A 26,019-nucleotide genomic window follows, 5' to 3' on the forward strand; every position below is an offset into this window, starting at 1 on the left:
AAAATGTTTCATTTTGTCATCCAAAAAAATGTGTCAACCTTACCTCCAAGTTTCTTTCTCTAAGCACAAAATTCAGGATACAGACAAAAATAATGGGTACACGAAAACCCAAAATCCGGGACAACTTTTAAATATTATTATAATCACAGAATGTTGCTAAAATATGTGGTTTTGCATTGGTATGCATTTTCTGTAGGATATGCATACTCAAATGTAGGTTCTCATACAAGTGTACCGTACCTCATTATGAAGAATATTCCTGATTTTGAGTCCTAAAAAGTTTATGCCCTCCCTTTTTCACATTGACATGGTGTGCGCGTTAAGATATTTTATATAATGTTCATGGTGTATAATACTTAATCACATTAATTCTTTAAAATAAGATTTTATAAGTATAAAGCAATATATGTTGGCCATACTATGAGCCTCGTAGTTGAAGTTGTAAAAATTTGCCCAATAAGTCTTCCACGGGTTTGCTCATTTGCTCCACATTTTGAAGAGTAGTATTCCACATTTTGGAGATAGCATATTGAGTGTTGCTTATATTATTATTTAGTAACTTCACTCAGTCCTGAATGATTTGGTAGAAAACTACAAATTTTAGGAGGAAAAGACCAAAAAATTGAGTCGGAAATCTGGAAGCTTAAGAGGTATACCTCTATTTTTCAGAAAACAATACACTAAATTTCCCATTCACAAGCTCAAGAAAAACTAATATTCTTCGTGTTTACGTGTATCTTTTTAAATTATATCATACTTTCAGTTTGCCCTCGCCGACGTTGGACTATAAGCAGCAAAAATGTGCGTAGAAATAACAGCTAGCCCCACCACTGTGGTGTGAACACTGGCTTTAGATGACTGTCATTTATTGAGCTATCCCGACCCCGTGTGTGAAAACAATTGGAAAAGGGGTTGGGGAAAGATGACGACTGCCTTTTTACAGCAACTACATTGCCCGTGCGGCAGCTCGTGTTCAGGCGCATGCCCATTGCAGTAGTAGAGTTGTTAGTCATTGCTCCCTTCTAGGATCTGCAAAGTGGGGATTTCCGAGGTACCTGCTGAGTGATACCTAAGCTTTGGATAAAGTAGAGAAACACAATGCGTTGGTTTGAAGGTACTATACCTGCCGCTATCGCTTTGGCCAAGCAACAGAACTCTGTTTTTGTGGTTTTCATAGCAGGTAATTTGTTAAATTTACAAGAAAGACAGTTTGGAACAGATTTCTGGAGGCCTGACAGACTAGTAGGATAATTATATTTAGTCCCTATTTGTTTATTTGTTGTGCGGTTGGTATTTTCCTTCATCTAAATAGATTGTTTTGGCTGTTGCCCCAGAAGAGAGCCCGTAAGTTTATGTGGGATTACTGACCCGTGGCAGTTATTTTTCTGGTTCTGTAAACAGTTATCACAGGACTTATAAAATCACTCTTTTCATCCCCATTTAACAGTCTTGTTAACTCCTTAACTAAGTTGTGTAAAACATTAAGATCTTAATAATAGTAAAAAAAAAAAAAAAAAGACCAACCACGAATGACGTATTTTATAAGTGTCCACTGTTGTCACTTGAGTCAGGATATGCGTGCCCAGTTAATATTTTTAAGTTTTCAGTAACACTAACTTAATATTTCCTTAAATATGTGTGGCTCGTAAATACTTATGGTTCTGATTCTTGTTCTGCATTTCTTTAGCTTTGTTTGTTGTGCATGTATTTGGCCATTGGATTGTTTATGTTGGTGCACTACCTACTGTGTTGTTTATCTTTTTGGTTTGCCACCCTTTCAAATGCCCAAAGTGGGAAATTGTAGAAATGTGACAGTTTGCAGGACAAAACATACTCACGGCCAGTGCAAAGGACAGAACTTCAATTTTTTGCCAGAATGAAAGCTTACTTTTGTAGCATTTGAGTTGCTTATGCAATTTCATATAATATTTGTGTGTTCCAGATACAAAATAATTGTTTTATACAACTGTTAAAGAAAACTTAAGAAATACATTGTCTTAAAATCTCAGGGCATTAGCCATTTTTTAGTTTTTTTTGCACAACGCAACTGCTCAAAGTGGGACTGTCCCTCGCAAATAGGGACAGGTGGTGACCTATTATCTTTACGTGGATTGGTGTGTGTGTTTGTTTGTGTGCCTATAAAGAGAAAGATGCTAGTTGAAGCATACAGTGTATATTAGTCATACGTTGTCATTCCTTTTGTTTCATTTTGACACTAAAGATCTACAGTCATGCCTTTTCAGTTTTTATACCTGCCCATATAAAAGCAGTTTGGCAGAAAAAAGTAAATTTACCCAGTTTCCTGTCTTAAATTTATGCTGCAGCCTCATTGAGCTGTTATGGTTGGGTGTACACACATACACACACACGCATATATATTTGCATGGATCTACTTGAAAACGTCCACTTACCAGAAAGTCGTTCACAACAGTGAGACCCCAACGTTGAAACTGCAGGAAACTGAATTCCCGAAATATAGCAAGGTAACTCCAGGAAAATAACCACTGCACCGCCAACAACTTAAGTATGGATGGAAGCAATCTAAACCCACCAATGTGGGGGGCTGCCCCCCCCCCCACTAACTAAATACACCAACTCTGATATCGCACTGCAGTGGAGAACAGGGCAGAGGTCACCATGGTGGCCCAGTGGTTATTTTCCTGGAGTTAACTTGCGATGTTACAGAAGTTTGGCTTTCTGAAGCTTCAACGTTGTGGTCTTGCTGTTGTGAACGTCGCCATTCCGGTAAGTTGACGTTTTCAAGGGGATCCTTTTGCATATATACCTAACTCTTGGCTCAAGAAATCTGGACAAAGCCAAAAGTAATTCTCATAAAAAGATACAAAAAATAAGGGCAAATTTTAAAAACTGTCAACTTACAAAATTGAACAGTGTTTTTTGAATCAGTATGCATTTTCTTAAGGTTCTGTAGTTTGAAACTCAAATGTCTGTCATTATTTAGTGACTTTAGTTCTCAGTGATTTGCCAGAAAAACATAATTTGAGGAACATACCAAAAATATAAGGCAAAAATCTGGAAATTTTGCAAAAGTCCGAACAGTTGAGAGGTGTATGTGTATGTATTTTCCATTTCTAAAATGCTTTGCTGTTCTTATTTATACCACTGTTATGGTTAAGTGATGACTTACAGGAATGGTAAAGCCTGTGCATCAGAGTTCACTAATTTGACAATAACTTTCTCACAGTAAGTATACTTTTGTATTGCTAAATATTTCAGACAGAGGGATAAATAACTTTGTTCTTTATTGTCAGTAATACAAATAATAATCAGGTATTTCTTTTTTATATTTGTATCCCTGGTTAATATTTAGTGTATATGCATCACATAAGTAAAACTGTTTGCATTTTATACTTGCAGACAGAATGAAAAACTTTAAATTTATTACACAGAAAAAAAAGTCAATGTTGGGTAGTACATATTGTTTACTTGCAGTGGGTGAACTTAAAGTGTGTGTTCATGTTTGTGTTTTAAGTTAGCTTGCACTAAAAAGCTGTAATACCATGGTGGCTTTAGAAGAAGTGGCTAAGACTATCATTAAAAGTCTTATTTGGTCTGGTCAGAATACAGGGCTATCATAACAAATAATGCAGGCATGGCCAGATTACTGAAATGAAGAGTAAATGGAATGTAGAATAGCATAGGCAAAGAAAATTAGGTGCTTCTAGAGGGATAGGCAAGAGCACACACAAGGTAATTGCATATCTGATGTATTAACCAAGTAATCAATGTTTGTGAACATGAATTAGAAGTATTACTTTTGGGTTCCGTTTGGCATTCGCAATTGGATTATAAATTCAAGATTTAATTTATGTGAAGCAGTGGATTGACAATTTGTTCCGTAATCTTTTTTATTTATTTTGACATTAGCTTACCGAGTTAGTAGGTATGTGCCCATTTTCAGCAGAGGCAAGTTACATTATTTACACGGTATGAAACCAGATATTAATTTACGTATTGTAGTAATATATTCATATAGAAAGTATTTGTTGAAGATTTGAATCAGAACAAGATATGAGACAATAATATTAGATATGCTTGTATACTAGTACGATTAAAATGTGTACATCAGATATTTGCTAAACAAGTGAGTTTTAATAATAGCGTTTTAATTATTTTTCTATTTTACAGAAAGCAGGGAGAAAGGAGGAGGCAAAACAACCTCTGTAATATGTACTTGTAAGGATGAGAGACTGTGGCTATGGATTTAATAGTGATGAATTATAGTCTCGAGGCCTTAAAATATGATAGATATGAGAAAGGGAGGAATAGTAAGCTTGGAGAAAGTAAATGAATATCTGTCCTGGTGCTTAGCAGGAGCATAGCTATTCATTTTTTTAAGTAGCCTTTTAGAGAGAGCTTGGAGGATTGGAATGAGGCCTCTTTTTTGATGGGTGTAGATATATAATTCCAGGCTTTAGCTGCAGAGTAAGAAGAAAGAGAGAGAGAGTTTATGTAAAGAAAATTTTATTTGGTGTTTGATCACAGCGGGCTTCTGTAGGAATATTTTTGTTGGAATTTGTCTGTATAGGTGTCAGGATGATGAATAATTTTGTATTTGGTGAGCAGTTGTGTATTATATTTTAAATAGTCAGATAATTCTAGCCAGTTTAGAGTTTTTAGTACAGTAGTGAGTATTGGTAGTACGTTTGGTAGCTTTGTTATAATCTTGTTGAAGTTTGTGTAAAAGTGGTCTGGAGGTTTGTAAGGAAGTGAAGGCAGGAGGTGGGTATTTGTTAAGGTACCTTTAGAACTGGGGGTCAAAAAAAATTGTCTCTGTAAAGGAAGTCTCATTTGTGATGTGTGTTTTTTTATGACTTGGTAAAGCGCACAAATAAATAACAAAGCGTTTTTCCTTTTTAGTCGAGTCAAGTATAGTGCTTCAGGCTGTGCAGTGTATTGGTTTATTCCATAAACAGCGCTGGGAGACTGCCTAGCAAGATTTTCAAATCATTATCCCAGAACAAAGGAAATCTTTTTATAACTTTTTTTCTTCTCAGTGTCATGCATGCAGAACTCTGACATTGCATAGCTTTTAACAAATCGGTGTATTTTTAAAATGTTATATACCCTCGTGATCCTCGCGTCGAGCTTCATGTGAACACTTGACACTATGCCTTTTTGAAACGTAGTCCATCTGGTCTAAGAATGTTATCCTTTGACCTTGCAACATTCAGTACCAGTATGCACTATTTTTATAGACATCCTTGCAACAACTCGCCCCCAGCATGAGAAAGCTAGAGCTTAAAAAGGATTCCTGACACATTGTTTTTTGTTTCTTTTCTCCATTAACATTCCGAAACCAGGCTTTTTAAACATAGTAACATCCCTTAACTCCTTCATCACTTACTTTGCCTTCAGTTATCTGTCAGTACATCATAAGTTGCTTATAAAGAGAAAGCAGTTGTAAGGCACTTGAAATGTAAAGCTACAACTTATGTGAAACTCTATTTTGCATAATCTTGCATTCATATTGCATTGTTTTCTACATAAGCGTATTCTAAATATTTTATTTGACTCATTTTTGAAGAAACTGCAAGTTAATATACATTTTGTGAAGAGTAATCATGAGACAGCATATTTTTCTGTAATGGACATTTTTTATATGTTAATCATATTTAAGCTTGTAGTCTATTCTTATACCTGTGAGAGGTAGTTTCAGTGTTGATGCTGTCAGAAAATTAATGTATTTTGAATTCTCTTTTTTTTTTTTTTCTTTTCCATGGGATGGAGATTTGGTAAAGAAAAGTAGTAATTTTGTCTTTTGGCGGTTAAACACAAGTTGAAAGTTTTGTAGCTGTTTTTCAGTATTGGTGAAGGATTCCTGAGTAAAAGTGTTGAAGGGATGCTGGATCATTTTATTATTAAAGTGTCAAACCTTCTGCATATTGTGTGAGAGAGACCTGTTGTGTGCATGTATGTAGAGAGTAAGTATATTAAAGAGGAGAGGACAAAAAATGATCCAGTATTGGTAGGGTGGTAGGGCAGACTACCCTTTCACTGATTGGTGTCTATCATTTGGATAGCTACCAAACTAGTTTAAGGTAATCGATGTTAAGCCTAATGAAGACAGTTATGTTAAGAGTTTTGTGTGACAGACACTATTGAAGGTTTTTAATAGATCTTGTACTGTGGCGGATACAAATGTACCACTATCTCTTGCTTTATTCATTGCATCTATAAAATGCCAAGTAGAGCTCTATTAGTTTTATGGGATGGCTGAATACTATGTTAGATCGATGTTAAGAGTTGTTCCTTACTAAGTGCAGAAGTTGTTTGTGGATATGCTTTTTTCTAGTATTTAGGGAGAAGGGAATGGGATTGCTGTTGGTCTAAAATTTGTGATGTCTGAGTTTCCGTCTTTATGTTGGGGAATAATATGTCACTTTTCCCAAATTCTTGGCACATGTGATTTAAGCTTGGATCTATCTATAAGAATAGACATGGAGTATGCTATGATATTTGTTGACATTTTGAGAAATTCATTAGGTAAGTTATCTTCAGAGGAAGAACAGATTTTTAGTTTGCTTGGGAGATATTTTGTGTTTGCTATAGACTTCGGTTGTAGTGTGAATGTAGAAGTAGCTTGTGATTGTTGCTAGTTAGTGCTAAAACTCTTTGTTATGGATTCTGTGCTGTCTGTAAATTTAGTTATTGCTAATTACGGTTTGGAGAAGGATTAAGGTTGTGTGTTTTATGTAGCTTGCAGTATTTCTTTAATGGCTGACCAAAACATTTTTTGATCAGTTTTACTGCTGTTTTGGAAATTATTGTAATAAGTTTTTTGTCACAGATTTTTTTTTTGACGAGTTTTGTAATATTGGCGGTATTAACAGGTTTTGTTTCTTTGACAGTTTTTCCAGGGTTTGACTCTATTTTGCATTAGCTTTCTTGTGATATTAGATAACCATTGTCTTTCGCTTACCTTTATTCTCTTATTCCTAGGTGGTGCTATTTTGTTTAGAATATAGAGGAATGTAGAGTTAAATTTAGTTACAGCATTATCTAAGGGGATGGATTTTAGTAAATTCAAATAGATTGAGAAAAGCATGGCATTAAAAGTATTTGAGTCAAAGTTAGGTTACAAATGGATAATAAGGCTTGTTGTTTTAGATTGTTCTGAATGTGGTGCTTAGCAAAGGTAGGGAGATAATCCCTAAAGGAGTTTGGTAGAGTCCCTATGTTAATAAACTTGGTAGGGTCAGAAAATAGAATCCAGTCCATGAGTTTTACAGTAGAACATTAAGTTGTTTAAAGACAAAGAGGCTTATGCAGGTTTTGGGGCATCTAGTGTGAAGTCAAGCCAATTAATGTTGACATGTCCTAATAACATTGTATCATGGGGTATGGTAATTTGAGGCCCAGTGTAGGATTTGTACTAGAGTATTAATGTTAGCACCAGGGGCAGCATGGGAAGAGACCAAGAATTCATTTGGACTGCAGGCTAGAGATGATCTTCCCAATCAAGGATTGATACCAGAGTAAGAGAAATAGGACATATAAAATATCACACAATAACTGAGTCAATCCAAGGAGGTTAGAAAGTTTTAGGAAGAGAGATTGGATAAACAATTCACAAAGATACAACGGAGAGATAAATGCATGACTCCCAAATATGCTGCAAAGTTTAGAAGATTTAGGATCTTTGCTTTGAAGTGTTTGCATAGGTATTTCTATACCCCAAGCAGACTCCAAAGAATTTTTCCTCAGGTAGATTGCAAATATTGGAAGTATTATGGGGAAGAAAGAAGTGATTGGGAAGATATTTTTTTGGAAGTGCAGTGTGTTGGCAGACTTTAAAAATTCCCTGCAGACTACTGTGTTAGAAATACGGGGTGAGCAAATTGATAACTAAGGAAATTATTTTTTTGAGCTGCGATACAGAATTGGAATTAACCTACTTGCTGAGTTTAATTCTGGTGGTTGCCAAAAAAGCAGTTGCTAGACAATGGAAGTCATAGTCTAAACTATAAGTAAAATATAGTAACACAGATAAAAGAACTGGCCGGGGAGTTTAGAAATGAGTAGGAACAAATAATATAGAAAAAAATAGAAATTATGTTAATAATACATACAAAATAATGTTTTGGAGGAGGAATGAGGTTTAAGGGCAGGCAGGATTTGAATGAGTTATGTAATATTTGACTGACAGTGACTCTATAGATTACAAGTGATGTTTAATGTTTGCAACTGAAAATATATCAGTATGGTTTGTTTTCGTTGATGTAAATGTATGATTGCCTATGCCATAAGTGATAATTCAATGAAGATGTTTCTTCTTTAAAAAATGCTTTTACAATGGAGAATATATATTGTAATAATACATATTTTGTTTTGTTTATTTAGTTTCAGGAATGTAATAAGTTCTTTGAATAGACTTTTCATAGATAAAAGTTAAAATTGACTGGGGAAAGTTGGAAGGCCAATTCAAAGATGAATGAGCTGATAGTGCATTTTTACAGCAATTTATGTGAAATTAAAAAATGTGTTGTGTTATAAACTTGGAAATGTGTGCATTGGAGAAACCATCTGAATAATAAACCAGAGATCCAAGAAAATTTAGCACTGTTAACTCTAGATCTAAATCTTTTGTGGAAAGACATAAAAGTTTATTTTATACCACAGGAAAGTTAATAAATAGTAAATGGTTGAGAAGGATATAGGCTGAAGGAACACATAAGCTAGACTTAGGATAATTTTTAGATTGTGAAATGTGCTTTAAATATTTAAGGGAATGAACTTGGACATCAGTTAAAGTACATTGCTTACATAGGTTCTTAAAAGCACTGGCTTCTTGGTGTCAAATGAGAATGTTCATTGGAACTTTTTAAAAGGTATTTGATACTAGGTTGCATAGCAAGATTGTTAATTGGAGGAAAGTGAAGCTGAATTATATCTAAAGTGGGTGTGTGCTTGTGTTCCCCTTGGAAAGCATTTTGCTGCCCATTTTTCTAATGTTGAGCACTGATAAAAAGTGAACTCTTTGCTGTGTTCTGGTTCCAGATATCCAGCAGGAGTTCCACTATACGACTGTCTCTTCTGTAATATGTTTAGTTGTTTCATGCAGTGTTGCTTTAAGGTAATGTCTGTGTTAAGTGTTGAACATGTGTGTTCTAGAAGGCCTCTGGAAAGCATCATTCTTGAGGATGGATAAATGTACATCATAAGATCACTGTTGTGTTGCAGACTGTTATGTAGGACATATCCAGCCAAAGATCAGACCAGATGGCCAGCTCCCAAAGCTTTAGCAGACTTTCCATGCATCCCGGCCACTGTACAGCTTGAAGAGAGCATTACATAATTAATGGCTTTGGCACAAAAACATTGGAACTTTCTTGCCATTGAAGTGCTCTCTTCCCTGTGGGCTTCAAGTGATAGATGGTTGGGGTGCACTCCTCCATGGATGGGCAGGTAAATAACCCATTAGGGTAAATAGTGTTTTTTAGTGGTTGTAACTAAACATTTCACCTCAAATTTTATATGTTTTGCTTATGGTTTCTTGTGGGAAATACCTTTTTAAATCACTAAAATTTGTAAGAAAAAGTTTTACTTTTCTGACAAAACGTGGATAGGAACTAAGACTTGTGTTTTTGGGAGTTGTCATTAAAAAGTTTTACCTCAAAACTTGTTTTTTCACTAACTCTCCTAAACTCCTCTTTCCACTTGTCAGACACTTTTTTTTCTGTAAATAGACTGTCCTGGATACTGTGGGGATTCCTTTTTACTTTATTATTTTTCTATGAAGAAAAGTGTTACTTTTCTATCAAAGTGTTATTAGGGGGCTGAGTTTAGCATGTTGACTGTCACTAAAACTTTTACCTCAGAACTTAACCTCTCTGTCAGGAAGTATGACCGACTCTTCGAGGCTACGCTAGCCATTTGTCAGATTCCTTTTAGAGCAAGAACATGGATCTGGGTTCCAGTAACTTGATCATTTCCTCCCCCAGCCTCAGCAAGAGAAAAGTTATCTTTGAGGCTTTGGTCTTGACTGTTAATTTCCCTTCTCTTCAGGTGCTGATGGGTGATAACACACTGTGGCTATCCTGTTTTCCTTGAGCTGCTTTCTCTCTATGTCTGGTGCTGCATTTCATGAAGCCACTTCGGTATGGGAAGTAGGCATGTTCTTTGTGGTGTATAGCTGGCTTTTTCGGATAAGCGAGAACTACTTTTGCTGGCATCAGAGAGGGAGCCTGGTGATACTCCTTCACTAAGCTTTTCTGAGGGTCTTCATTTCTAGGGAAGAGACTGTTCTTCAGGCCATTTTCTTTTCCTGGGGGATGAATCGCGTGACTTTGGTAAAAGTTTTAGATCTTTTCAGTTTTTAAATTCTGAGTCTTCTCCTCATTTTTCATTGCTCTGATTCTGATTCCCAGTGTGAGGGAAATTAATTAGACTTAAAAAAAACAAAACAAAAAAAAAACGCATAATTTAAGTTCCCATTCCACAGAATGGGGAATCTTACATTGAGGAAAGTTATTCTTCAGATTCCCCTTCTGAAAAGTTGTCTTTTTCTGACACTGTTGTCAAAGTGAAGGGTGTATTTAATTGGAAACAAGTGCCAGGAAAAAAAAAAGAATACTGACACAAGCGGAAAGCTATAATTCAAAGTGGAAAGGGATGATGATGAAACGGAAAAGAAATTCAGGCAATAGAGAATGGAATTTTGGATGCTGATCCTTAAGGAGAATAACGAGGCATACTTTTTGTGAGGGTATGAATATAATGTACCGTATCATAAGAGTTAAGCCAACACAAGAATGTACAGACAGAAGGCAAGAGGGGGCTGGAATTTATTGGAGAAAACTGGCAAAAGACCCAGGCTATTGGGAGCAAATAACTAGAAAGGTAATAGACTGCAGGCTAGAGATTGCCTTCTTTATCAAGGATTGATGTCACAATATAGGCAAAGAGAAAGAAATAGGAGGGTCCTAAACAAAAGACCAGCACTGGTAGAGTTTTAGTAGAATCTAGAACAGAAGTTGCCGTTAAGGAATAAGTAGAGCATACAAAATATTGCATGATAAAGTCTAAGAATCAATGAGAGGAGGTTAGAAAGGATTGGGGAGAGAGACTGGATAAGCTTAAGTCACAAAGAGACAATGAGAGGATATATGTATGTCTCCCAAATATGCAACAAAGTCTGGAAAATTTAGGATCTTTGTTTGGAAGTGTCTGCTTGGGTATTTTTTATATCCCAAGTAGACTCCAAAGAATTTTTCCTTAGGTAGACAGCAAATGCTGGAGTTATGATGGGGAAGAAAAAGGTAACTAGGAACATATTTTCGGGGGGGGTGTAATGAGTTGGCAGATTTTTTAAAAGATTCCCTGCAGACTGTTCTGTCTGAAATACTAGGAAAGCAAATTGGTGTAACTAAGGAAATTTTATTTATTTGAGGTATGATACAGAATTGGAATTGCCTAGACATAGTAAGGCATTGCTGAATCTAATTATGATGGCTGTCAAAAAAGCAATTACTAGAAAATGGAAATCAAAGTCTAAACCAACTTTACCAGAAGTAGCGAAGGTAGTAACAGAGGTAAAACAACTGGAATTGGGAGCTTTAGAAAAGGGTAGGAGCAAATTACATAGAAAAAATGGGAATGTTGTGATCAATACGTGCAGAGGAGGAACTAGGTTTAAAAACAGGCAGGATTTGAATGAGCTTATGTGATGGTTGACTGACAGTAACTGGATATATTGTAAGTGATGTATAATGCTTGCAGCTGAGTGTGTGTCAGTATGGTTTTATTTTCATTTATATAAATGAAAGATTGTCTGTGTCATACGGGATAATTTAATAAAGATGTTTCTTGTTTAAAAACAAAATGGAAGTTGCACCTGAGGGTTTTCCAGGAATTGTGATCCATCTGTGTGGAACTCCTCAAGTATATTTGTTTGCCTCTTGTCACAACAGACAATTAAAGAAATTCTGCTCCAGGACTCCTTGCACACACACCTGGAAGACAGATACCTTTTCATTCTCATGGATGAGAATGTTCCCCTATGGTTTTCCACACTTTCCACTGGTAATCATGTTTTTGCTAAAGATTCAGAAGGACTTCACAAGGGTAATTATGGTGATCCCCTTTTTGGCACAGGCAACAGTGGTTCTTTCTTTTGAGAGTGACTAGTGGCAATTACCACAAGCTTCTTCACAGAATGGGATAATACAGGACTTTTTTTGATGATAGTTTTTGTACCTTTTCGGCACCTTTTTTTAATCTGAGGATGTGCAACAGGTATTAAATATGCTGCGAGAAAATCCTATGTGGATTAGTGTAAAAGATTTACTAGTTGGTGCCAAGACAAAACAAGAACCAAGATTATTTCAAGGCTCAGACTGCGTTGGTTCTGCAGTATTTATGAGTTATCCTGCTACCTTTATTAATCTTCACTGAAGATTCACCTTTGAGCATATCTGCTTGTCTGCCCTTGGATTCCCCGTTTCTACTTCGCCTCAGGTGAAATAGCTCTTAAAAAGGAGTTTTACATATTCGGCCTTTTGGAAGACAGGTGGCTTCTCCTTGGAATGTTGATTTTTTTTTTGTCAGAAAAATGTACACGGGAGCCCTTTTTTGAACTTGATTACGAATTGGGTTTGACGTTCTTATCCTGATACAGTGTTACTTATTGCTCTGATTACTGCAAGAAGAGTACATTGATTTGCAAGCTTTTATGTTGTCTTCCCTATCTCACTTTTCATAAAGATAGAGTAACACTGAGGGCAAACCCTTCCTTTATTCATGAGTTTGTTTCAGAGTTTACACTGAGCTAGGCAATTCATCTCCATTTCCTTCCTGAATTTTACACTGTCTGGATGTACACAGGAAACACATCTACTACACTGACTAGACAAAAGCCTTAGGACTTCTGATCAACTGTTTGTCACTTTTTATTACCTTCATAAGAAATAGTCCGTGTCAAAACAAATCATTTCTAAATGGTTGTCTCATTGCTGCTGTTTTTTGTTATTCTCACTATAACAAGACACTTCCAGGCAAAGTCAGGGCCCACTCTACCAAGGTTCTGGCTACTTCGTTGTTTTTTTTTTGTTTTTTTGGAAAGGGTGGACTCTTGCAGTACACTGGAGCAGCAAGTTGGTCATCTGTACATGCTTTTAACAGACAGGACAAACTCTGCTAGGACTGTCCTCCGGGGGCTATCAGACTCCTTTTTCCTTTCTTTCTTAGCTGTGGTATTTGTCCCATATATCTTAGGTTTCTGCAACAGTGATATAATGATGACCATGGTATAGTTGTGCAAGTAAACTTACCGTAACAATGTTTGAATAGATCACTGTTGCAGTAGATGGACCCCTCCCCCATCTCACTCTCTTTGTTGTTTTTATGCCAGAGTATAGGGTTTTATTGTTACTGTTCCTGTCTGGCAGGGCTGTAGCACCCTTTTCTGAGACAAGGAAACGTCTCAATTCTTGGCAGCCTAGGTGCAGATTTTATATTACTATCCTCCACCTATACAGTGGCTAGGGTGTGTGGAACGTGCCCTAAAGCTTTGGAAGAGGCCTATGATTCTGATGAAATCCCTACTTAAAGGGAAGAAAGTGCTCAATCTGAACTTGTGGATTCTAGTTTTACAATAAACCTAGAAGATTTGTGTGTATCCGGCTGCAGCAGTATATTTTCTTGTTTTTAGTGACTTTTTACAGTGCTCTTGGCTCTATTTTTGTGGTTGCTAGTTCATTCTTTTATATTTTTTTATCTTACAGCATTTGTATATTGCATACACTTCTTTCTTGGGCAGTTTTATTTCATCTCATTAACACAAAAAAATTACCTACTGACAACATTGTACAGATGTGGTTTTCTAGCTGGATTGAGACCTAGTATTTCTGGTTTTAAACCAAAAGTTTAACTTGCATATTGTTGCATACTGCATTTGTTACTGTATGTATCAGATGACATGTTCATTTGTAAGGACAATTATTCAGCATCTTCATCAGCCCCCTTTTTCCCATTTTCTTTATGGGGTTGGAGTATAGTGCCAACTGTCACCATCTGTTTAGATTCATTGCCAATGTCCTACCTTGTTCAGCAGTCATGCCCAACTGTTGCAGGTCTTCTCTTACACAATCCACCCATCTCTTTAATGGACACTCTTGTTTCCTCTTGCCTTCTTCCTGTCTGTCCCAGTTTATTTTCACCAGATTGTCTTCTGCTTTCCTACATGTCCAGATATCATCTCTTTGACCTTCTTTGCAATTTGGAGCTACCTGAGCTTCTGCTGTTATGTCCTCATGTCTTTTTGTTCCATAGTATTCATCCTACCACCTGTCTCAGGCACTTTGTCACCTCTAGCTTCCTCAACTGGACTGTGTCTACGCTGCCCAGGTTTGCTACCATGCAGTAGTAATGGTCGCATCATTGTTTTGTACACTTTTTACTTTTCAGGTTCTTTGGCATTTTTTTTCACGCACTACTACTGACACTCTGTGTCAGTCAGCTGCAGACCCTCTGATTCTGGCTTTGCCCTCTGCAGCCAGACATTCCTTTGCCTCCACCACTTCTTCCAGGTTACCATCCCTTCCAGAAACCTGAAGCTGTTAACGTTTTTGACTATTTTCCTTCTGATTTCAGTTTTCAGTTTCTTTATTTCCTGGGTTTCCTGCCATAATGACTGTCTTATCTGTACTCTGTTTCATCCTGTGTATTTTCATTTTTGCATTCCATTCCCTTGTCTTTGCTGAAATTCTTGCCCAGGATCTGCCTGTAATGCTGCTACATCATCTGCATACAGCAGCGTTGTTGATCTGTCCCTTCCAACTTGTTTGCTAATGTAGTCCATCACTGGCATGAACAGCAGCAGCTCTGAGATGAACTCTGATGCACACCGACTTCCACTGGGAACGCCTCTGTGAGACCAAACATTGTTCATACTTGTGTCATTGGGTCCTTGAACATAGCCTGCAATAATTCGGTCAATGTTTCTGGGACTTGAACTATCAAATAACTGTTCAAATTGGCTTACTTGGCACTTTTGTGTGCTTCCTCCAAGTCTAAGAATTGCCTAATTGGACTCTTTCCTCATCTTTAGTTTCTTTTGTACTGTCTGTCACACTGTAAACATTGGGTCAGTTGTGCTACTTCCTGATCTGAGTCTTAACTGTTTATATCCCATCTTACTTTTTTCTACTCTGGGTATTTGTCAGGCACCGTTTCCAGAACTTTTTTCAGTGTGACAGGAGTTTGGTATATCTATACTTCCCAAAGTTGTGAATGTCCCCTTTTGTTGTACACTGGCACTAATGCTTATTCTCCAGTCATCTGGGATACATCTTTCTCTCCATACTGATACGAGTACTCCCAGGAGACTTTTCTCCCTTAATTCACTTAACATGTTGATTTATCTGCTGTGACCTCATCTGAGCCTAATGCTTTCCCTGCCTTAATTTTCCTTAGTGCTGCTCTTTCCTCTGGGGCAGGCTACTCATCTTCTTTCAGCCTAGGCTTTGTCTGGGGCAGTACAGCTTCTGTGTGGTTTTCTTCATTCTGACACTCTTTCCATCTGTCTTTGATGTCCTCTGGACTGTCAAAGGTTGTTTCTGGCATCTTTTATGAAGTGTGTTTGACCACTAGCTCCTTTATGTTTCTGTGTTTGCCTTGCAGCCTGATAGTTTCTTTGTGCCATCTGCTGAGCCTCTTTCCTAAAGCTGCTAGATTGCCTCTGATGCCTGGTTCTGTGCTATTGCAACTTTTGTCTTATCCTCTTTTGTGAAAAAAAAGTTTTCTTCCTTAGTGGCCTGCTATGTCTTTTCTATCTCCCACTTTTTCCTGCACTCCATCTTTTGATGATTTCCTGGACTTCTGCATTCCTGAAGTGCTAGAACCCTGAATATTTCTTTGAACTCTTGTACTTTCTCACCAGTCATTGATTTTAGAGCCTGCTCTAACCACTGTTTGCTATAACTAGTGGTTTATGGTGTGGGCTGACTGTTTCTCTGGAGAAGACTTTGTAATCACTGATTCTAACCCAGTGCCCTTTCCTTATCAGGAGGAAGTCTACCTGAGTTGCATGCTGGCTACTCTGTGATCATGTGATTCTCTCTCTTTCTGGCCCATGTGTTTGCCACCATCAAGCCTTTTGCCAGACGGATATCTAAAATGTCCTCTCCTTTATTTCTGTTTCCCACCCATGTGGACTGTGGAAGTTCTTCTGTCCTGTTCTGTATTTTTTAATATGTCCCAAAATGTGCGTTCAGGTCCCCCTATTGTCAACATAAACATTGTTGTCCTCCTTTTATATAGTAAGCCCTACAACTGCTTCCTGAATGCACTCCCTTTTTTTTTTTCTTTTTTTTCTTTTTCCCCTTGCTATCACAACCTGCTGAGGGACATAGGGTGAAATTATGAATACTGTTGTATCCTTGTGTTGGAGTTTGATTGCCATGAGTCTGTTGATAATTCTGATGATATCCTTTGGGGTCTTTTGAAATCTCTCCCTAACCACAGTTCCCACACCATTTTTAGTCTGTCCTTCCCCTGAGTAGTAGACTCTGGATCCTAAGCCAGGTGGCTTTGTATACTGCCCATCCATCTTGTTTCCTGAATACAGAGGATGTCCACCCTCCTCCTTGTTATTATGTCATCAACTTCCAAGCTGAGTCCTGTTATTGACTCTGTAATGAGTGTAACAGTCCTTGGTTCATGTTTGGCAGGTTGGTTTATTTGCTCTGCTTTTGCTCAACAGAGCTAGACCAGCTGGGCAACTGGACAACAGCTGGCCAGTAGCTTATTGACCAATTAGAAAATCTATTCGTTTTGGACATGTCTGCAGTTGATTGGACAGTTTAGTTTTGAAGGGCAGCTTTATTAAAACTGTTTTCACATTTTTTTGGCATTGAAGACTATAGGATCAGGGAACAGTGGATCACTTGTGGCCCTGAAAAAGCACTTTGACGCTGGTTATGCCAACAAATTCATGCCAACAAATTCTTAGGCAGATAGCTGTACGCATCTTTGTCATTCTTCTTGCACAAAACTTCCAGTGCCATAGTTGTACTGGCATCTTGTTGAGAAATAACCAAATCATCTCTGTGGAGTAGCCTGTTTCTCTAGTCAAGGGTGTAGTTATTACCAGTTTTTGCATGCGCATATGAGAACAAGTTAGACAAGCACCAGATAGTTGAAAACATAACCTTTATTTTTTATTCTTTGTTTTATTTTAACGCCATTACATTGTTAAAATATTCCTAGTTGCAGACATTGTACAGCACATATATTGTTCTGTATATTTATCATCAATTCATCATTACATAAATTGATCAATTCCTGCCTTCCCTGAAACCTTACTCCTCCACCAAAATGTTATTCTGCATGTATAGTTCCTACAATTTCCATTTTTCTTATGCAATTTGCTTCTACTTTTTTCTAAAGATCCCACTTTTATTTTTTTTATTTCAGTTACAATATTCAGTTTCTCAAATACAGCTGGTTTAGACTATGATTTCCATTTTCCAGTAATTTTTTTTTAGCAACCACTAGAATTAAACTTCACAAGTCCTTACCATGTCTAGGCAACTCAGATTATGTATCCCAGCTCAAAAAACAATTTCCTTAGTTATACCCATTTGCTCACCAAATATTTCTGACCGAGTACTCTGTAGGGAATTATTACTCTAACAACTCATTACACTCCCAAAACACATTCTCAGTTACCTGTTTCTTACCTGTCACATCTACAGCATTTGTAAAGGACAAAAGCAGTGTGTCACAAGAACGTCTGACATCAAAAACTAATCAAGTAAAAATGGCCATCTGAGCGAATTGCTGGCAGCAAAGAGCAATAGCAATATGCAGTAGTGTAAAAACTATCCAAATGATTGATAGTCCAACTTTAGTGGAAAAAACACCTTTTAATGATGCTAAAAAATACAGTTAAGCGTTTCGTCCCTGCAATCAAATGGGACTTCATCAGAACAAATGCTACAAAAGGCATGAATCTTAATAAACTCCAGCCTATTAATCAATTAAATTCTTAAGGGAACCACACCATAGTAAAATATATCCCTTCTATATAAAATATGTATGTAGTCTAAATACTCACAAAGCGAATGCTAATTTGTTTAATACTGTGAACTCGATTAATTAAAACAGGTGTCTTAAAAATGAAGTTATTGGTGAATGATCTGAAGTAGTTATAGGATCTGTGTCAGAGCGTTAAATTAAATGCACGTTCTGTGAAATACAGTTTCTGTTTAGTCCAGTCAAGTTATTGTCCCTTGAGGAGTAATATTTAAATTCTTTGAGTTCCTACTATTGAATTCACATATTCAATACCAAATATTATCATAAATATCTTCAGAAGTCTATCCTCTTTTGTTGTGTTCCCTTCTAGAATCCCCAGATGTATCCTCACAGTTTCAAATCAAATTATAGTCCCCACCTTTAGGTAATATTTCCTGCTGAAAGCTGATGACTTTTGCCAAGATTTAGTTTTAATAGCAGTTTTAGGTGGAATGTAAATGCATGCCAGCAGCCAGTTACTACCACAAATCTGCCATCATCTTTTTTTCATCTTCTGTCACTATATTGGAGCTCCTTTAGCAGTTGGTGTAAGTACTGCCCTTTTCCTTTGTCCATGATAGTTTGCTGACTATCCCTCCCAAAATCCTTTCTTTATCGACTTCACGTGCTCATTTCTTTCCAAGTGTGTCTTCTGTAGCATTGCTATTTTCATTGTGCATTTCTTAATATAATTCAGTATTCTAACTTTTTTATCTATGAGGCAATTCACATTCCAAATAAGTTATTATTCCCACCTATTATATGACAGCTTTTTTACACGTCCATTTCCTGGTTTTGTACTACATGCTTCCACTGGTGTTGGGCAGGTTGATCTTTTATGCATTTGTTTCTTGTAAAAATGTTCAAATGGAGATGACAAGACTTTTGTATTTAATAAAATTCGAACCTGTGTCACCTTTTATAAGACTTTTGTGTTTTAATAAAAACCCCTCAAACAAAGAAACAAACACTCCCACATTGCATATTAACTTAAAACAAACACACAAAACTGTATATGTCTTCAAATAATGAAATTTAACCTTTCTGATAAGAACAGGTATGACCCTAGCCCTGAGTAGCATCCTGCCTTCACCCAGAATGATAGCACAATATAAGGACAAAAGATTGACTTCAGCAATTGGCTAAGCTTCTGGTGTCATTCAAAGGGGATCCAGTATCTGCCTGGGACGACATGATCGACAGACCACGATGCTTTGCCAGAGATGGTCTGCACCTGTCGCCCCTGGGATTCAGGTTACTGGCAAAGGCTCTTGCCACCACTATAGTGCCTTTTTTAGGCAAAGTTCAAATGACAAAACCACCACCCTAAGAGGTACAAGCATGCAAAATCTGAAGGTAATGCTAGAAGTCTAAACCTCAAAATGCACTCTCTTGAGGCACTCCTAAAAATGGAGAACATCGATATCTGTGCAGTAACCGAGACCTGGTTCAAGACTCCAGAGAGCACCCCTGCAATACCAGGCTACAACTCTTACCACACTTTTCGGCCACCAAACCAGGATCGAAACACTGAAGGTGGAGGAGTGCCCATATTCACCAAGGATTTTCACACCACCAGGTTAGTTGCCCAACACAGTGCATCTGAAATTCTCCAGGTGCAACTAACATTAGGTAAGACTGTAATCCAAATTGTAGCTTGCTATACATCTCCCACCATGCCCCAAGATTCTCACTACACCTTTCTAAACATACTGGAAAATATTAATATACAACCAAACACCCTAATACTGGGTGATTTCAACTACCCTGCCATTAACTGGAAAAACTACTCGTGTACTAACACCTTTGCCCAACGGTTCTTGGAATTCATAAATTCCAATGCCCTGGATCAACTAATCCATAGTCCCACCAGGGGCTCCAGTATCCTAGCCCTGGTCATTACCAACATGGAAAATCGATGCTCCACACCTATGGTCACCCCCTCGTTGGTCAGGTCAGACCATAATCTAATCGCCCTTAACATCCACATCCCACCCCACCCCCCAGAAAGGAAACCTCCATAAAGAACTTCTCCAAAGCCAACTTCATGCTACTCAAGTCAGAAGTTACAAACTTCATGACACCCATGCAGACGGGAACTGAAAGTTCGACTGCTGAGTCCTACTAAGGCACTGTAGGAGCACATCCACTCATGCATGAATTGTGCCATCCCAAATAGAACCAAGATGCTCTCCTCCAAAAAAGGAAGCCAATCTGGTGGTCCCGTGCCATAAACAAACTTTTTACAACAAAAGGAAGAAAGTGTTGCAGAAAAGAGGAAAATCCCAGGATGCAAAAAAACTCCCTTACCAGCTTCAAGTAAGAAGCTGAGATCCCTCATAAAATCCTCCAAAGCTAGTTACGAAAATAAAATTGCCAAAGATTCCAAAGACAACCACAAGGCATTCTATAACTATGTCAAGAATCTAAATGGTAATGCTCAGAATGGCATTAAATATACTGATCCCAAGGATATTGCCAGTATCCTAGCAGATCGATTCAGTGCCAACTTCACCCCCTAAATGGCCCATCTCAATACCGGAAGATTGCCCGATTCTGGTAATAATGGCCACACAGGTAAAAAACACACTCTCCAAAGCTAAGAATACAGCATCCATGGGACCAGATGACATCCCCGGCTGTGTACTACATGAACTACAAAATGAATTGGCACCTCACCTAAGTGTCATGTTTAATCATACCTTCACCTCAGGCTTCATGCCCACTGAGTGGCGCACAGCTGCAGTTATCCCACTCCACAAGGGGGGATCTACTTTGGATCCCGGGAACTACCGCCCCATCAGTCTGACGAGCCTGATCTGCAAGGCCATGGAATGTATTATCATGGAACTTATAAATGAAGACATTGTCAACCTTAAAACACTGGACCCCACCCAGTTTGGGTTCGTGAAGGGCCGATCATGTCTCCTGAATCTGATTGACTTCTTCGAATCAGTCTCCAGAGCCATGGACGAGGGTAAGGCAGTCCACACAGCCTATCTGGACCTCGCCAAGGCCTTTGAGACCATCCCCCACTCTGTAATCATAGATAAACTTACTAAGCTGGTCCTTAATCCCTACGTCACTCGATCGGTTGCCAACTGGCTTACTGACAGAACCCAGACTGTAAAAGTAGCTGACTCCAAATCCAGCTCCAGACAGGTGACAAGTGGAGTACCTCAGGGTTCAGTCCTGGGACCTCTCTCTTGTTGGCATCTACTACTTTGAAGTACAGGCCAACACTAAGGGACTCTGGCTAACTAAGTTTGCAGATGACTGCAAACTGGGAGCCATTATTGAATCCCCAAATTATGTGGATACTCTACAAAAGGGCCTTAGAGAAACAGATGCTTGGTGCCAGAGCCATGGGCTCAAGCTCAGTGCCAAGAAATGTATAGTTATCCCCTTTGGGGAAAAAACATGTACCCATGAATTTCCACATAGATGGCAGTACACTAAACACCGAAAGTGTGATAAGAGACTTGGGTACACAGGTGGACAGTGGTCTCACCTTCAATAACCGCATTGCCACAACAGTCAGGAAATCCTTCTATGTGGCACACCTCATCACTAAGGGCTTTTCATCCAGAAAAAAGGAGGTCATTGTCCCACTGTATTCATCCCTCATTAGACCTATTATAGAATACAATGCCCCATTTGGTATGTACCGCTCAAGACATCTGCAACAACTGGAAAGGCCGCAGAAATACCCAACTAAAAGAATCACAGGCCTAAAGCAGATGCCCTATGCTGACCGCCTTAAAAAAACTCCAGCTATACTCTGTCGCATATCTTCTACTCCTAGGCGATCTCTGCTTACCATACAAGGCCATGTCAAACCCAGAGCTGTTGGACATGCTACACTTAAAGAAATCCCAATCCCTCAGAGCCACACACTCCAGGGATCTAAATCTTGTCATCACAATAAACGAAGCATGCTGGAGGGATAGGTTCGTGACCCAGAGACTCCCCAGACTCTGGAATAGACTGCCCATACATGTCATGCAGAGCACCTCTTTGGCCCTCTTCAAAAGGAACCTTGACAGTTGGATGGGAGAAAGGAAATTCACCCCAGGGATCACATCTGTCGCCCTGCTAGACAGGGGTTCAGGGAAGTAAATAGTGTGGGAAGAAATAGCTAGGGCATTGTTATGGCTAGGCTTGTATAGGCCCTAGGGCCAATAGCCTAGTACCAACCTATGAACAAGTGTCCCAAATCTACAGCTCCACACACAGGCAAAGCCTAGCATGAAATTAAGGTTATCCATGCTAAGACATGTTACAGCCTGTACTCCTACTTAAAGTAGTTGCTGTTATTCTTGTCTTATTTTAATTCCCCTCCAAGATGTGAAAGACAGCGTGCCTGTTTTCAGAAAACATTAACTTTTAGCCTTAAAAAGGTGCTCTGGCTTTTATTTCAACTTATCTCCATGGAAATGTAAGAATAAAATATTCATCTGCCCTCAGCCACAGCTTCTCAATCTGAACATTTATTTGCTAAAAGAAATTTTTCCTTAAATTGAGTGTTCTCTTATTTTCTTGCTTGAAACTGTTTGATATTAGATTACCCCAAGGGCCTTAATCCAGACATTCACCTAAGAAAAAGCAACCACCCCAACCTCAACAATGCAAGAATACAGCATATTAATTTAAAAAGGCTTTTGTCCAGCCTTTTTTTCTTCTTTTCACAATGTAATGCCTGCACTTGCTTACTTTAGTGTCTTTGTCACATACAACAATAATCAGAAATGCTTTATTTTACTGTTAAGAACAAAAATTGTTTTAGTTAGTTTTCCCCTTCTCTCCCTCTTATTTTTTTGTTTGTTTTCCTTTTAGTATCCTTCCAAACATTAATGACATGAAGTGAGATATATGCTTGATAGCCCTTCAACAAGTTTAACAAAGTCAACAAAAGTTTAATCTTTCTCGGTCAGTTTTTCTTGTAAAGCCGTATTTCACACGTGATTAATAGTTTATAGTCCCACATTTATTCACCAATTTCAATGTTGCTGGTCTTTTTCCTGTTCATCTACATCTTCCAACCCCATTCTCAGCTTCAAGTGCAAGGGACTCATGATTCTTCTAGTCAACTCCTGTGCTTTTTTTCTCTTTCTCAAGCATTTTCCTTTGGTAGATTGGAAGAGGTTTCACTGGCAGTCTCTCTGTGAGCCTTACCATTAGAAAAATAAAAAGCATAATTCCCTTCTGTTTGATGGCTCCCCCTTTGTTAGACAAACTTTTATATTTCTTCCATGGTGTGTTCTGCATCAAAAAATCACTTTGATCCTCCAGGAAAAGAATATTCTGAAAACTGCTGGATACTGCAGCTTGAATTTCACAGTTTCCCCTCAACATTCCCTGATTACGGGGATAAATTTGCTTCTCTTCTGCCTGATGTACAATGAGTAATTATTTTCTCCAAAAATGCTATTGTCTCCAATTTGTAATATTTTACCCTTCTGCCACAGTTTTGTCAGGATAAACTCTTTCTGCTGGTATGATTGCATCTTTTCTAATACAGGTCTTGGTTGCTTTCTCATGGCCAAGTTTGGAACATACTCACGATGTGCCCTTTCAAGTTGACATCCTGCTGTGGAATACTAGCCCAGTTACTTAGTTGTGCTTTTATAAAATTAATACAGTTTGTTCCTTCCACTTTCTCTGGTACAGTTGGAAAATATCCGTTTTTCTCAGAGTGCTATGTTCTCTAACTCGACCATTTTTTGAAACGGCTCTTCTTAAGCAGTCTCCTACGGAGCCAGCCTTTTCTTCATTTTGACCTCTGATTTTTGCAGTTTTCAGTTCATCTGAATGACTGTTTAAAGCTTATTCCATTTCCAGCCTTTTGTTATTTGAGTTGGATATACTCCTTCAATATTTCATTTTATTTTAATCATCACTGAGTACATCTGACTTATTTTTCCTTTAAATTACAGGAAGCCATATCTTGCACCAAAGCAGGAACTTAAACTGTTTTTGGTGAACTGCCGCAGGATACTTCCCAGTCAGTGTTTTCTCTTAACCTGTTCTTGTTGATTTTCTTTCAGGCTTTCCAATTTTCTTCTTTGCTATTCAGCTAGTAACTGAATTTTACTAAAATAGGCAGAATTACTGGCCTCTGTCTATCAGTTTCTTTTTCACATAGGGAGAGCTGAAATTAAGCTTTTGATGTGTGCAGCCATCTTGGAAAGCCCCTTTATTCTTCATTCTTGATGACTGTTTGAGAGGGAAGGATTCCACTTGAACTTTAATGATCATCTGTATCCCATTTCACCTGGGGACACACCAATTTTTGTTTGGATAGCTGCATGGTTCGGCACTGTTTGGTTTTGCTGCAAACCAATAGCTAGCACTCCATGCCATTCATTGTATGTATGCTGTTTTGCTGCCTGTTGGATTAGCTATCAAGTGTTACTTCCTGGTATCAAGAAGGACTCACTTTTCCTTAATGATACCCATGCTATAGTGTAAGGGTAGGTGTATCCCATCCACAAACCTCCAGCTCAAATCTTCTTTGCTACGATAGGATTGTAGTAGTAGGAAGCTGCTGTGTACTTTTGCTTGTTCATACTTAATTCTGTGATTCACCATTTTATCATGCCTTACCTGGGATTTGCTGCTTGTTCTTAGTTAACAGCAGCCTAATTGCACACTAGTCACTTGCGGAATGGAATTGCCTTTGTTAAGACCAGTCTATCAGGGAGTCATGGGATGCTGTTACATGTCACCTGACCAGTCTGTTAGTAGTACAAATACATCTGTAGGGAATCATCAGTCCTGAAAGTCTGAGACCTAATGTTACATAGGCTTGCTTCAGCTCATAAAGTCCTTGTCGTAGGTGATGAAATGTCCGACACATTGACACGGGTTTGTATCATATGGGCGAAAAAAATGAGAACGCTCACAATCTCAAAACCACCATACCTCGAAGTGCTTGTACTGAGATTGTGGTACAGTGAAGATTGGAATATTTGCCCTTTCCTCATTGTAGTGCAATCTCAGAGTTGGTATATGTATATATGTATGTATGTATGTATGTGTATATATATATATATATATATATATATATATATATATATATATATATGTATGTATATGTATATATGTATATATTTTTTTTTTATGGGGGGGGTGGGGGCGCAGCCCTCCACAGTAGCAAGTTCGAGGTCTGGTAGTTTCGAGATTGTGAGCGTTTGCATTTTTAAACTTTTGCTCATATGATTTACACCCCATTGACACGGAGTCTATATTACATAGTAGAAGTTCCGTAACTTCGACTGACCTATGTTAGAACACACATGTCCGAAGTTACGGAACTTTGACTAGAAATAAAATCATAAAAAAAAAAAAAAAAAAAAGGAAAATAAAATAAAAGGGTATATGCCAGGGGCAAGCCCCCCTGCACCCCCCCCCCCCTTTAAATATACCAACTTATCAGGAAGAACCCTGTTGTTTTGCATCGGATCTTGCATACTCCCTACTTATTACTTAGAAGAGTCCTAGTTTAACTAAACAAAAACATCTACCACATCAGTGCAAAATATGTTTCCCCTCTTATGTTTTCTACTGTGCATACGGAGTACCTAAGTCAAGTCAAAAAGGTACCCATAATCCAAATAGCCGCCTTATGGGGAACTTTAGTACCCCGAAACAAACAGGCTAACCTGTACAACACCAATAAGTGCTGCCTTAGTTTTCTTGATTTTGCAAGGTCCATAGGTATGCCATCAGGGACTGCAAACCAAGTTATGAACTAGGCCACCAATATCCAGGATAATCACAAGGCCTTCTTTGGCAACATTAGGAAACGCTGCAGTAATACCTAGTCCTGCTTCAAGGTTATTTCAGAGATGTATTTTATACTGACCCAGAAGCTGTTGTTAATATCCTGGCTGACAAATTTAATGATTTCTCCTCCCAAATTTCCACTTTTTTTCACCTGTAATCACTCTAGTAACACCTACATTAGCACTCTCCAGA

The 26,019-nt window shown here is 38.1% G+C and overlaps 1 protein-coding gene across 1 annotated transcript in view; it reads left to right on the plus strand.

The window, feature by feature from the left end:
- The first annotated feature begins 978 nt into the window (after positions 1-978).
- Positions 979-26,019, plus strand: part of UBXN4 (UBX domain protein 4) — a 1,313,764-nt gene continuing 1,288,723 nt past the window's right edge. The window contains exon 1 of the mRNA XM_044074960.1: positions 979-1,180. Within this exon, the coding sequence (XP_043930895.1) occupies positions 1,099-1,180 (82 nt within the window). The 5' untranslated portion in view covers positions 979-1,098. The remainder of the gene's footprint in view (positions 1,181-26,019) is intronic.

This window comes from Protopterus annectens, chromosome 6.part0 (assembly GCF_019279795.1).
Source record: "Protopterus annectens isolate FY-2018-M chromosome 6.part0, PAN1.0, whole genome shotgun sequence".
NCBI classification, from domain to species: Eukaryota; Metazoa; Chordata; order Ceratodontiformes; family Protopteridae; genus Protopterus; species Protopterus annectens.